This window comes from Amblyomma mixtum, chromosome 1 (assembly GCF_055824585.1).
Source record: "Amblyomma mixtum isolate Tamu chromosome 1, ASM5582458v1, whole genome shotgun sequence".
Taxonomy (NCBI): Eukaryota; Metazoa; Arthropoda; class Arachnida; order Ixodida; family Ixodidae; genus Amblyomma; species Amblyomma mixtum.
In genome coordinates this window covers 86831860-86846258 of record NC_143012.1, presented here as the reverse complement: position 1 = coordinate 86846258, position 14399 = coordinate 86831860, and the positions used below count along the sequence as shown (strand labels likewise).

At 45.8% G+C, this 14399-nt stretch overlaps 1 protein-coding gene across 2 annotated transcripts in view; it reads right to left on the bottom strand.

Moving 5' to 3' along the window:
* The window catches only part of LOC149367119 (beta-1,3-galactosyltransferase 5-like), a 41007-nt gene that overhangs the window by 905 nt on the left and 25703 nt on the right, over window positions 1–14399 (bottom strand). For both annotated transcript variants that reach the window (XM_089554275.1, XM_089554270.1), the window contains one exon: window positions 5335–5386. In XM_089554275.1, coding sequence (XP_089410401.1) covers window positions 5335–5386 — 52 coding nt within the window. The remainder of the gene's footprint in view (window positions 1–5334; window positions 5387–14399) is intronic.

Sequence of the window (14399 nt, the reverse complement as noted above, 5' to 3'; positions counted from 1 at the left end):
GTAAAATGCGGCGCATTCCCGCTGCCTGAAATGAGTATGCCTCAACGAAGGATAATATTTGCCACCTTTACGGTTCTCCAACGGTAAAGGCATGTAGCTAAGCTTGACGGAGGGCGTGTTACTAAACTATTCATTGCTCTATCGAATAACTAATTTTAGTGCGAAAGCACTGCTTAACACGGTACCAACCAAGAATTTTGTGTGAAGCCTCGGAGAAACTCGGATAAGGTCGGGTTAGAATCGATTTATGTCATCATCACACAGTAGATATTCAATGCTGCAGATGCAGGCAAAAAGCCTTCTGGAAGCTTCACGAGACCTACACCCTACAAATAAACACTTGGCAGAACAGCAGTGTCATCACATTATTAGAAAAGAGCGCAAAACGGTGAGAAAATTTGGTCGAAAAAACTTATAAAATCCGCTTTCGCAATAAGAAGGTACATTTCGAGTTGAGAGTGGTTGGCAGCTAGAGTATTTTAACATTTGTCGTACGTAGTTTGTTTGGCAGCGAGGAACTACCCAGCAGTCAGTGCTACGCATGTTGCGTACATTAGCTCATCATCATCATCATCAAAATCATTTATTGTACCCTTAAAGATCCCGTCTGGGACATTACATAAGGGGGGGGGGAGGCATTGCTGTGAAGCGATCACACAAATGCATGTGAACATAAAAATGCAGAACAAAAATAACAAGAATAACAAGTTTGGCGTGAAATTAACGTCAGCTAATCCAAGTAATACAAAATATATATATGACAAACAAAGCATTAGTATATAAAATTAGAGACTATTTTGATTTGGTTTATGGGGTTTAACGTCCCAAAGCGACTAAGGCTATGAGAGACGCCGTAGTGGAGGGCTCCGGAAATTTCGACCACCTGGGGTTCTTTAACGTGCACGGACATCGCACAGTACACGGGCCTCTAGAATTTCGCCTCCAAATTAAGCCTTAAAATGTGCGGAAATTAAATAAGTGGGAAAATACTTGTAGGGAATTACGCAATGACACATGCAGTTCAAGTTTCAGGCAGAGCAGCTAGCTGCCTAAATCTGCGGGGATTAGATTCGATGACAACGGCTTCAGGAAGATTGTTGCATTCTTCTATGACGATGGGAGGGAACGATTTACTCGGCTGCTGACCCGAAAGACGCGGGTTCGATACCGGCCGCGGCGGTCGAATTTCGATGGAGGTGAAATCCTAGATACCCGTGTACAGTGCGATGTCAGTGCACGTTGAAGAACCCTAGTTGGTCGAAATTTCCGGAGCCCTCCACTACGGCGTCCCTCGTAGCCTGAGTAGCTTTGGGACGTTAAACCGCAATAAATGAAATCAATCAAATCAGGTTAACACTGGGAATTGACAAGGTTAGACGAATTACTCATGTTTGCCAAGAAAGCAAAGCTTGCTGAATTTTGTGCGATTGCCACACACTCAAGTAGCCAGGTCAAAACTGATCTCTCTCAACGGCCCGTGCAAACACCTTGGGCTATGCTTGTGAAAATATTTGCTTAGAGTAGCTTCTGTCGACTTTAGTGTGTGCATGGGCTGGACTCACATCTGGACAACACCTTACTGTGTTAGGTGCCTCGCGTTCCCCGAACTGAGAGGCGCCGTTACTCCTGCGCTCTTAAGGCCCATCTCCATGGAAACATCCGAGGCGCACGAGCGCCGCGCCGGGACAAGCGTCCGAAAACATATGCAACTCGATGGCCTGTCGTCTCCTGTCGCTGGTACTCGCGCCCAGCTCAGCTCGGCGAAGAAAACGGCGCGAAGGGCCGTACCGGATGCCGAGAGAACTTCGTTCTCTGATTGGTTACGCCGACCGCAAACCAGCGAGCCACTTCCGGCGCCGGCGCGAGCGAGGCGCGAATATCTGACATGGACAGGCGCCAGCGGCAGCTCGCGTCTGCGCCTCGCGCATGCGCAGACCGGCTCCGGCGTACGCTGATACGCGTAGGCGCTGCGCTCGTGCGCCTGGGATAGGCCCATGGAGATGGGCCTTTAAGTGAAAGCAGCAGAGGGTAGTAAAAATGCATCGCCGGCGTGGGTTGCCGTAAGCTTCAGTTTGAAGCTTATAAAATGCAAAATTATACAGCTCATTGCGTTCTGCACAGTTGCGCTTCATGGGATTTTTGTACGAGTGAATTATACAATTGAAAGATTAAATTTCTGCAACTCGACTCTGCCGCCTGAAAGGAACCTTTTAAAAATTTTATTCTATATTATCTAATAATTCAGCGAAATTTACCACCTTTTCCGCGAACGCCAGGCTGAAAATTTTCACTGCACAATCAAAATTACGCTAATGGGGGTCCGTTTTTTGAATATTACTCGGTATTCTTGGCCAATTCTTATTTATTGTATATATTAATGATCTAATAAATATCTATAAAGATGCAACATACGTAATGTACGCAGTGATGGCAGTACATTTTTTTTTCATCACCTGACCCCAGTAACCTTGAGAACAAGGGTAACACTGCCCTGAAGATTCTTCATGTAAGGTCAAAAGTTAACTGTCTATAAATCAATACAAACAAAACAAACCTGCAATTTTCAGGCCCAAATCTAAGCAAATAATAAGTTCCATTCACCTTGTTTATGACAAGAGAAATAAAGAAATTGTAGATAGGTGTAAAATACTGGGAGTTATTTTCACCCATAGTATGCTTTGGGACGCACATATAGAATCGTTTTTCGGCAAGTTATCACGTGTGGTTGGTATGACGTTGCGGCTGAAAACTATATTACCATACAGAGTAAAAGTTCTTGTTTATAACACCCTCTATTTTTTCTACGGTATATTATTGTTTTCAAAGAATGTCGTACGCCAAAAAAAGGACGAAACAGGAAGGAAAAACACAGAACAGGAAAGAGGCGCAACTTCCAACTTTAATAACAGGAAAGGAAACCAGGCGCTCTTTTATAGCCGCTGAGCTGCATGAGGGTGCGTGAACTAAAAAACACAAATGTGGTGGTGGACGAGTGATAACAACACTACAACACAGCACAACAAGTCATAGGGAGGTCGCTATTACAAAAGGCATGTTGATAACTCATGCGAGCGTGAATGATAGCACAGGTTGAACGATTATGAATAAGGATAAGAACTACCTCTAAGATATTAACAATCATGAAACCGATTGAAGGAAGCAGGCGGACTTTGCAAAGGGCATCTAAACAAAAACGTCCAAAAAGGCTAGTTCGTTTCTGGTGAGGAGAACAGAAGGCGTGCTAACGCAGTTGTCTTTTCTTTGATCAATATAAAAAGCCTCAATGACTTCTCTTTCGATTTTTTCTTTTGCCCTGGCTAGAAACCTGGTCTCTTGAAATTGCGGAAAACAATCTTTACACCTGCTACAATGTAAAGCTAGATTGCTTCCCGTGTTGTAGTGTTGTTATCGCTCGTCCACCACCGCATTTGTTTTTTAGTTCACGCACCCTCATGCAGCTCAGCGGCTATAAAAGAGCGCCTGGTTTCCTTTCCTGTTATTAAAGTTGGAAGTTGCGCCTGTTTCCTGTTCTGTGTTTTTCCTTCCTGTTTCGTCCTTTTTTTGGCGTACGACATTCTTTCAAGACAATGTACCAACTAACCCGCCAAAAAGTTCTACTATTATTGTTTGCTCGTTTGGGGTACCACATTACGAGCCAGTCTGATAAAATACACATACTGCAGAAAAAATTTGTTCGAGCACTATTTAACTAACCTTACAATGCCCACACAGCAGACTTATTTCCTAAAGCAAATATAACACCCGTAATTAACCTTTATCATTACAAGTTGTCTTTAAGCTTTCAAGCAGGAGGTAAAGGAGAATTTAAAATTCCGTCACAAATTATATAATCTTACAATGAACATACATTCTTACGTCACAAGATGCATGGAACAATGGAAGATGGTCACACCACGATCCATTTATTCTACACAGAAACTATCATACACTCTGCCAACACTTTTAAATTCGTTTCATAAATCCGGTCTTGATTTCTATACTCTTAATTTACGAGCCTTATGTTAATTTTTTTGCAACTTATTCTTTCTTAACTAATTGAAGACCCTTTTTATTTTTAACTTGCGAGTATTTTTTCTCTTATGTTGTGCACGTATTTCATTTCGAGTCAATTGTTATTCATGTCTATTTTCTTTTGTATCGTTGCTTGCCTTGTAAAGGAGGCTGCGGGCTTCAGTCAAGTCGCTCTCTTTCTCAAGCGACTTTTACCCGAAGTGTCCTCCATCATGCATGGAAATTGTTATTATTATGATTTCTGTACTATATTTCGCAATGAATTTCAAAGCCATTACACTTTTTTTCTTTTTTAAAGTACAAAATACTTCAAGCTTGTATTTTCTGCATTACAAAGTCACGGAACCACAGATTGGCTCAGCAAGGTCATGAAAATGCTTTATTTTGCACTTCGCAGACTTTAATTCCGGGTTGAAAATGAATTATTCTACGTGCACATAAATTTCAACTTGTCTAATCAACTCAAAATCATTGCTGAATATTAGTACCGGTTGCTGCGCACGAAAGCTGCGTTTATAGGGCCGATTCCCCCTTTGCCTATTTGAAGCACGCCGATAACTTTTTCTCTCGAGCAGTGATAGTAAGTATCACTTCACTGATTGGCAATGCACCTAACACTTTTCAGGATAGGCCGCAGTAGGTTTCATCTCTTGCAGAAAATTCTGCTCCATATTTTCCTCCTAGTGAGGCGTGTATGTCAGCGTTGTGCATAACCACGTCGACTCTCAACGCATCTCAGATCGCGTTACGCTTCAATGGAGAGGAGGTGGGGTAGGCAAGGTCTCGTTCTCGCATCGCACATTCATTGCTGCGGGCGAATTTTCAGATGCAGACTTCTAAAAGGTTTGCGCATTGTTGCGTGACTTCTCGAAATTTTTACCTTCTTTCACATGAGGGTGGCATGACTAGCAACACTCAGGATAAGAACGAGGTCATAATGTTGCTGTTGTGAACGAAAAAAAAACAGCAACAAAAATAGAGAGCTTAAATCAAGTGCTTAGGGAATAATGTATCCTGGTTACCTAGGCAAGGTTTTCTCCATATTCACCGATGGCACCGAGGCACACCAAGATTAAGCGAAGAGCAGCAGCATATATTTATACTACGTGTGTTGTACTAGTTCGTAGGAAGACCAAAAATTAGCCAAGCAGCTTGACTTAAGCAAATAGACCAAGCAAAAGAGACATGAATAGAGTTATAGAAAACTTCGTTATTTTTTGACCAAAATGAATAATTCCAGGTTTAAAGTAAACCGCAATTCAATTTTACTGCATGCAATCGAGAAAGAAGCGCCGAACTTACCGATCGGACGCAGTGCAGGTGGCCAAAGAATCCTGGGCCTCCGTAACCCGCCCTGAAAGGTAAGCATATGCAGAAAAGAAAATAAGGTCCAGAAGTGGTGCTTTAGTTCCGAAAGCAAGCTACATTGCCTTCATGCGAGGGGGCACAACTTTAAAGTTGGAATAGGACAAAAGTTAGCCATAGAGAAAAGCTGCCCACACGGCTCTGAAACTCCCTTGGAAGTCCCGTGGACGTTCTGCACGTCCACAAGCCGTCTAAGGGAATTTCAGTGAGGGAGTTATAATTTGCATATTTATACAAGAAAGAACGTCACATAAAGAAAAAGTTTGTTCATCCACTATGACCGGGTGTTAAAGAGCGGCAGGGTTTATATACAGTTTTTTAAGCTTTATTAAGGATTTATATAGAGTTTTTTTAATAATAATAGGGCTCAAGATACATTATTAAAGCATATACTTAGAAATATAGTATTAATGTGCTAAAGAAGTGGTCGGTTTTCAGTAACCGATTGCTTTCGAATGTGAAAGGCGGCGCGTTCCATCCCTGGCTCCGCTGATGAGAGGACAAAAGCCTCTGGACCGTGTGCTCGGTCAACGAAGCCGACAGCTGTGTTATTAGCCGCTGGCTGACCACCACACTCGTGGAGATGAAAGAACAGAATTATGACTTCCACCTACACAAGTGTGGCCTCCATCCGCGGCCTATTATTAGAGCTATCGCCTTCGTTTAAGGAGCACATGGTCCAGAGACTTTTGTCCCATACTGTACCCCGAGAAGGACTTTGGCGGCTGCATACCGTTGCCAGCTGCCGAGTTCTTGCCGGCCATTCCGTCAACATGATAGGTTAAAGCTCAATTTAGCGCAACATGGGTCACCAGAGTAGAACTTACGGTGAGAAAGAAGCAAGAAAATGTCCAAAGCCATTGGACATTCGGCATTCTTTCTGGCTGGTAGAACTTGTTGGCTCTAAAGCGGGGTGGAACTATGCCCGACAGTATTGGACCTCCAACTGTTTTTCATTGTACTGCTAGTGGTGCAACGCTTGGCGCCAGCTTGATAACCACTGACGGGCATCGCACGCGGAGCGAGTTGCCCTTACAAAAATTTTTTTAGGCAGTCTATAGGCTGTCCATACTTTCGTCTATGAAGTCTACATACTTTATATATACAAATTGTATAGACTAGTCTATAGGAAATACAAATTTCATACACGGTCTATTGACATTCTATAGATTTATGGCCGTATCCTTTTATTATACTTTTTCTATAGACAGTTTATAGTCTATGAATAAACAGAAGGATATATCTATAGGAAGGCAACAGAGGCTATAAAAGCCGCCGCGGTGGCTCAGTGGTTATGGTGCTCGGCTGCTGACCCGAAAGACGCCGGTTCAATCCCGGCCGCGGCGGCTGAATTTCTTTGGAGGAGAAATTCTAGAGGCCCGTGTACAGTGCGGTGTCAGTGCACGTTAAAGAACCCCAGGTGGTCGAAATTTCCGGAGCCCTCCACTACGACGTCTCTCATAGCCTGAGTCGCTTTGGGACGTTAAACCCCATAAACCAAACCAAACCAAACCAAACCAAACCAAACCAAACCAAACCAAACCAAACCAAACCAAACCAGAGTCTATAAAAGTCAATATGCAGTCTGTAGACCATTATTAAGAAAGTGAGCAGCGGTGAGAGCGCGACGCGAGGGCTGCTACATACCTTATTTGCTGTAGGGGACCCCGATACCGCTATCCTTAACCGCTCCATAAATGCAGTCTATTTTGCAAAATTCAAGTAGAATGAACTGCCCGCTCCTGACAGTATAGCCGCCGCCGAAATTACTTCCTCCCAGCCACAGCCACGCCGAATGACCAGAGGCTATGCGCTGTTCGCTTAATGTCTGTTCCTTGCTAAGCGTATAAATCGTCTATTCGCCTTAAAAGAGTGCTTCACGGTACTACAAAAGTCATTAACATTCACCGTGCCAGCGCGAAGTTCCTCCAGGAATGCGTCCATTACGATTACTGTCCCCCCTCCCGCAACTTTTAGTTACGTAGCAGTACAAACAGCTACTGCTCGTTTGCATCGCATAAAACCCAAGCTGAACTCTAGGTATCTTCTTTAGCTTACAAATTTTGCCCTGTGATACCCTCTTTTCATATATCGGTCTCATCAGAATCGAAAAAGTTAATTGCCAAAACGAAGGAAATAAAAACTCGGCGGGCCTTTGACCCTGGTTGGTTTGCTAGCCACAAATTTAATACGGAAACTAACTACAGTTAAACACATATAGCGAGCATTCCAGTTGCACTAAGACCACGGCTATGGGCGGAGACTTCGAGATAAGGACCCCTCGTGCAACTTCCACTAAATTAATATTCGCTCATCAGCTTTCGGTTCGTTTGCAGGAAAATATTCATGCTGTGGCACTATACAGCTCACGTTACCGTCGTGGTTCCTTTAGCCTACTTCGAAATAATACTACTCCCGTTATATACATCGCAAGATTACACCAATCCCTTGAAGAACGCATGCGGAGGAATGCATATAAGCTATTCTAGTTCACAGTATTATCAGTTGTCAGCACGTGGACGCTATACCATCGAGTTACAGTATATTGGAAGACTGGAAATGATCATAGATGAATATTGCCTTACAAAATTGTCACTAATTACGGAGGCGAACAATGTCGTACTTACTCCACGAGAACAAAGACAAGGCGCAGAAAAACATGGAAGAGCACTATACATTTCATTTAGGAGAAGCGCGGAACCTGCGGAGTTGTAAAAGCTAGTCCGTTACTCACTGTAAGAGAAGCCTTGGAGATGAATTTTTATTGCTTTAAATAAAGCGGCGAAGAGATTCGGCATCACCCTAACGAATATAAACACTGCGGCACCAATCAAATTGAAAGTTTATGACGCATGGCATGGAGATAATCATGGCAGATGGTCGCCTAATGTAGCATAGCGGAAGCATGAATATCTTTAATGTCAAAAATTGTTTTGGTAGATATCTGCCATTGCTGGCTTAAAGAAAGTGTATTAATTATACCGATACAGTCCAAAGGTGAGCAGTAGATTCACTGCTCGAATAAATTACTTGTTGCCTAGCGCAGATTTAGTGCAGCCTTGGCAACTTACAGTGTCTCTATCAATCATTCCTCATCTTTCGTAAACCTACTGCGCATGGACGACACTTGCTGCATTCCAGATGTACGCAGCCTCTTGCGAATTCTTTTTCAAGGAAGGAAATGTCGAAACCGTTCGCACGCGAATTGTGAGATAATGCCAAGTGTGAAGTCATGCGTGCTTTTCACATATCTGTTAGTTCTAACTTAAGCGCTCTCCGCCACTCGACCCTAAAATTTGTATCTTGATATTGTTACGTTAGCATTGACACCATTTCTCGTATTTGTCACCGCACGCTAAAAAGTAGTGAACACCAGTCACGCAACCACCTCACTACCCCTACCCACCCCTTAGTTCATGGTATGCTTGGTTCCCCTCGAACCAGTTGAAGGACCAGATGGACCTCCTGCGGCAAGCCAGCTACCAACTTAATGGGCGGCACGAAAACTTCACAATAACGTGTATTCTGTCTCTAGTCAGCAGCGCTAACCGTATGCAAGGACACCTGTGTCACAATCTTGTAGCGAGAGCTATATTGGCCGTATTCTCGCCGTTTCGCTGTGGCCGGTGGCCACATCGCGAGCTGACCCGTTGCCCAGCAACCGGGAGGGACGCCTACTGGCGGGCGTCTGCAAGACGTGTGGCGCTTCGGCTTTTTTTTTTTTTTTTTTGACAGGAGCCACGACTCAAGTCATTGGATCCCATCAATTTCGCGCCCTTTGGATTCGGCAAGTTCATCGGCACCCGTGGACACCAAATTCATATAGGTGGGCCCCCTTTTACAAATTTTAACGCAGTTTTTCCTTCCCGCCTCCGGCGCCGACGCTAAGCCTAACGGCTGCGCCGGCGTTCGGCTGTGAGGGAGCCGCTTCTTTCGGCAAGATGGAAGAAACACTTCTGCAACGCGGCTATGACCCGGACGCCATGTCGTGGTCGACCGTTCCCGTCACTGTGGAACCCAAATCGGCACCCGCGGATTCGATCCGCAATGCAAATCTTCTGCGTCTGCTTGAGCGCCGGTCCAGACGCGAGGCCAAGATAGCGGCGAACGCCACGCAAAACACCGACAAGGCTGCTGCTACCCGCCAAGCTCCCGCCTACACACACCAATACACACGTCTCTCGAAGACATCGTCGGGTCGCCGCCTCCTTGCCCGGCTACACATCCAACATACCACTCTCATGGAAGAGCGCGTACGTATTCCATCCCAGTGGAGATGCGCCCTCCACGTGCGCCCTCTTCCCGCGAACATGAACCGTGAGGACCATAATGGCCGGCGCCTGGCGCGGGCGGAAGCCCTGGCCCGCCACTATGGATCGAAACCCGGCGTATTCTACGTGGATGCCTCCGGCCCCCACCATGGGGGATGGTTCACGGCCGCAGTCGTCCACGAATCCAAAACAGTGAACGGCCTTACTTTCCGAGCCCGTGACATAACACACGCGGAGGAGGTCGCCATTGCTTTGGCTGCATCTCATTCCAATTCAAAAACAATTATTTCCGACTCGCGAGGGGCATGTCGGAACGTCGAGCAGGGCTGGGTACCGTATCTAGCCTACCGCATTCTCCAAAACAGCGTCTATACCGGGGACCCCGCTCACCGGCGTATCGTTTGGGCTCCTGCTCACATGGGCCTTGAGGGAAATGAGGCAGCTGACGCCGCCGCCCGCGCGCTCTCTCACCGGACATTCCCCTCCGACTCCGACGATCAGGAACTCGAATTCTCTCCAGCTTACTCGTTTAAAGACATTTCTTTACTTTATCAATCTGGCCATAGTCTTTATCCCCGCCCGTGTAAAGGTCTCTCAAAGGCGGAGGAGCGGCTTCTGCTTCGCCTATATACAAATACTTTGCTGTGCCCGGCAGCTCTAAAACACTTTGACCCTTCTTTCTCTGGCAGCTGTCCGCACTGTGCGGAGAAGTCTTCGGACATCTACCACATGGTGTGGGCCTGCCCCTCCAACCCTGCTATCCCCCCTCACCCCAACCCAACCCGGGAGGACTGGGAGGCGACCCTGCTCGGCTGCTCTGACCTGCAGGCCCAACGGGCCCTGGTCGCGCGAGCCCGGGCAGCGGCCGACGCCACTGGGGTCCCGAACTAGGGACCTCCACCTAGTACTTGTGAGGGCTGGCCCCCTTTGGGTCAGCTCATACCTCACCTCCCGAAGTTTATCTGTAAATAAATGTTTTCCACCACCACCACCACCCAGCAACCGCCGCAGCTGGCAGCGCCGCTCGCCGCGCCATCTGGCATGACGTCAGAGAGCGGCTTCTGCTTCGCCGGTATACTAATACTTTGCTCTGCCCGGCAGCTATCAAACACTTCGACCCTTCTTTCTCGGGCAGCTGTCCGCACTGTGCGGAGAAGTCTTCGGACATCTACCACATGGTGTGGGCCTGCCCCTCCAACCCAACCCAACCCGGGAGGACTGGGAGGCGACCCTGCTCGGCTGCTCTGACCTGCAGGCCCAATGGCCTTGGCCGCGCGAGCCCGGGCGGCGGCCGACGTCACTGGGGTCCCGAACTAGGGTCCCTAGTACTTGTGAGGGCTGGCCTCTTCTCGGTCAGCTGCTGAATTTCTTTGGAGGAGAAATTCTAGAGGCCCGTGTACTGTGCGATGTCAGTGCACGTAAAAGAACCCCAGGTGGTCGAAATTTCCGGAGCCCTCCACTACGGCGTCTCTCATAGCCTGCCTGTACGGAGGCGGAGGAGGAGACGGAAATCGGCGCTGTTGAAATTCAGGGAGCACTTTGGCTCTCTAAAATGCTGCAAGGCGAAATCATTTTCTGGCGCACTGTTTGTTGGGACGTTAAACCCCATAAACCAACCAACCATCATACATAACCTCCTGAAGTGTATCTGTACATAAATGTTTTTTTACCACCACTACCACCCGCATAGGTTTCGAAGCCTAAAGCGCGACTAAGGTGTCCTCTGCTGGTTACAACGGAAGGCGACGGCGACGCCGCTAAACGCAGAAACGGGCGCCAAAGAGCTGCGCTTTAAAAAATTCGGCAGTGGCTTAGCTCTGGTTAAGGCTGGATATACAAGCGAAAAGCTTCAGTTACGCTTGGTTTGACGTCATGGCCGTCGCAGTTGGCGCACAATGCACTGGGAGCACCACGATAACGGTGGAGGCGTTCGGCCGTCCACACACTGCCTGTACGGAGGCGGAGGAGGAGACGGAAATCGGCGCTGTTGAAATTCAGGGAGCACTTTGGCTCTCTAAAATGCTGCAAGGCGAAATCATTTTCTGGCGCACTGTTTGTTTTCTATTAATTTGTTGTTTATCTTACTTTTTTTTTATTTTTATTTTTGTGTCTTTTCCTATTATTATTTTTTATTTCTCTTAATATTTATTGTTTTCTTTTGTTCTTTAATTTTAATATTTTATTTTTCGTTTTATTTTTATTTTCTTTTCTTTTCTCATTTTATTGTTTTTTCTTTATATTTATTTTTTCCCATTTTATTTTTTATCTTTCTTTCCTTTTTTATTTTTTCTTATTTTTTTCTTGCTGTCACATATTTATTCCTTTAATTTCATTTATGAGAGCCATGCATTCACTAGATGGGCCTTTATTCATGCTCAAACGTTGAGCACTGTATGGTGTATCTTCAGATAGGGAGGTACACTCGTCATGTACTTCACCCTCGATGGGAGCTGTGGAAGATGAATAACTGTCTGCTCTCAGACGAAATCTTTCAGCGTCCTGTACCTACTAGTTTGAAAGACGTATGGTCACGCCGTGATCTGTCCGTTTTTCAAAAGTGGGACTTGTTTAAACAGGAGATCAAAAACTTGACAATTGAGGCCTCAGCAAGAATCGCTTTCCTGAAGAGACACCACCTTCGTGAGCTTGGGTGCACCCTAACGGAGCTACATGAGCTAGAGAAGGTTAGCCCGGGTGCTTATCCCGAAGAGATTAATAACGTAAAAGCGCAGCTTCAACAATTTGCGACAGAAAGATATAAGGGGGCCTTGATAAGATCTAGGTCCCGAAGGTTTCTTGACGAGCAACCTTCTCGTCGGGACCTGAGTGATGAAAGAGAGAATGCTCTTGCGAAGGAAATATTGGAAATTCAGTATGGTGATCGCACATACAGCGATGCGCCTGGTATTCTTGCTGCTTTCTTCGACTATTATCGGAAGTTGTTTGGCAGTTGCGAAGATTTAAATCAGGTTTTCGATTACAGTTCCTTACTCGGAAACTTCCCTCGACTTGACGATGAGAAGTGTGCTATAGTGAAGGGACCTATCACTTTGGATGAAATTCAATAAGCCATTTCTGCCCTGCAGAGCCAGAAATCTCCTGGGCCAGATGGTATTACTAGCGAATTCTATAAAACATTTTCGCCTTGCCTAGTGCCTGTTTTGATGGATGTTTTCCAAGCATCTTATGATGTGGGTGTCCTGCCTCCCACTTTCTATTCTGGGCACACAATATTAATTCCCAAAAGCAAATATACTAATCGGTTGAAAACTGTTGAGGGATATCGTCCAATTTCCCTCTGCAATGTTGATTACAAAATTTTTGCCAAGGTTCTCAACAGTCGTCTGCAGCTCGTCATTATGGACTTGATAGGTTCGCATCAGGTCTGTCGTAATAGAGGCCGCAGTATTCAAACAGATATCCATATTGCACGTTCAGTATTAGAGACAGTATCAGATGAGACATGCCAAGTAGCTCTGATTCAAATTGACGTGGCGAAGGCGTTTGATAAAGTTCGGCACGATTTCTTGTTCGCGGTCTTGGAGTATGTAAATATTGGTCACGTCTTGCTCAAAGGCATAAGGATGTGCTATAAGAACTCCTGTACAAGGGTAATTGTTAATCAGGAGCTAACGAAACCAATACCACTGGAATCATCTGTTCGTCAAGGATGTCCACTGTCTCCATTGTTGTTTGCCCTATATCTGGAACCCCTCTGTCTCAGTATAATTAACAGCGCAGCTATCCGCGGTTTCTCTCCGGCTCAATGTGAAGTTAAAGTTTTAGCCTACGCTGATGATGTCGCCCTCTTTTGTTCTGAAAAAAAGAGTGTACTTGAGGCTTTACACTTGACTAAACAGTTCTGCGATGTATCAGGCGCGGCTCTTAATTTAGAGAAATCCAAAGGCTTTTGGTTGGTCATTGGGGAACTAGGCCAAGCCAGTTCGGTGGCATATGCTGGGACTGTAGCCCTCTTGAGTACCTAGGCATTCCGCTGCACCAAGTTCACAATTGTACAGCCTACTGGGATTCACAAATTGTAACTCTACGGCGGCAAACACAGGCTTGGATGGGTAGGGAACTCTCAGTGTTTGCGAGGGCACAGGTCTGTAACATATTTTTGTTTGCAAAGCTCGCGTATGTCTTTCAAGTCCTGCATTGTGCGAGGAGGAAGGTACAAGCAATACAAAGAATATTTGCAACATTCGTGTGGCGATCTCAATGGGAGCCCATGAGGCGTGACAACTTGTTCCTTCCCTTAGAGGGTGGTGGAGTGGGCCTTGTTTACCTGTTCGTGCATCAACTTGTTTCCCGTTTTTTCTTTTTCAAATCGGCAAATCACCTGTTTCTGGTAGCTGTGCTCATTAGGCTGCTTAGTTTACATTTGCCTTACTTATTCGCACCAACTGTGCAGGCTCGTGAGGGGACTTTATGGGGATTCCTTAAGGAGGTTGATGACACTTTCAATTTCCTCACTGTGCGCTTCTCTTTAGATTACCTCTATAGCCTCTCGAGAAAACAGATGACCCAGGCTCTCACTGAGTCTTTGTTCCCAACACCATTGTATCGGCAGCCTTATCTGGGGTCTTTGGACATTAGTGTTCTAAAGCGTGTTAGGTGGATGTGCATTCAGGCAGCCGCTAAAACGTTCTTTTTCAAACTACACACAGCGACGCTGCCTGTCAAGACATTTCTTAATGACAAGGAGATGTTTGTACCTGGAATGTGAAT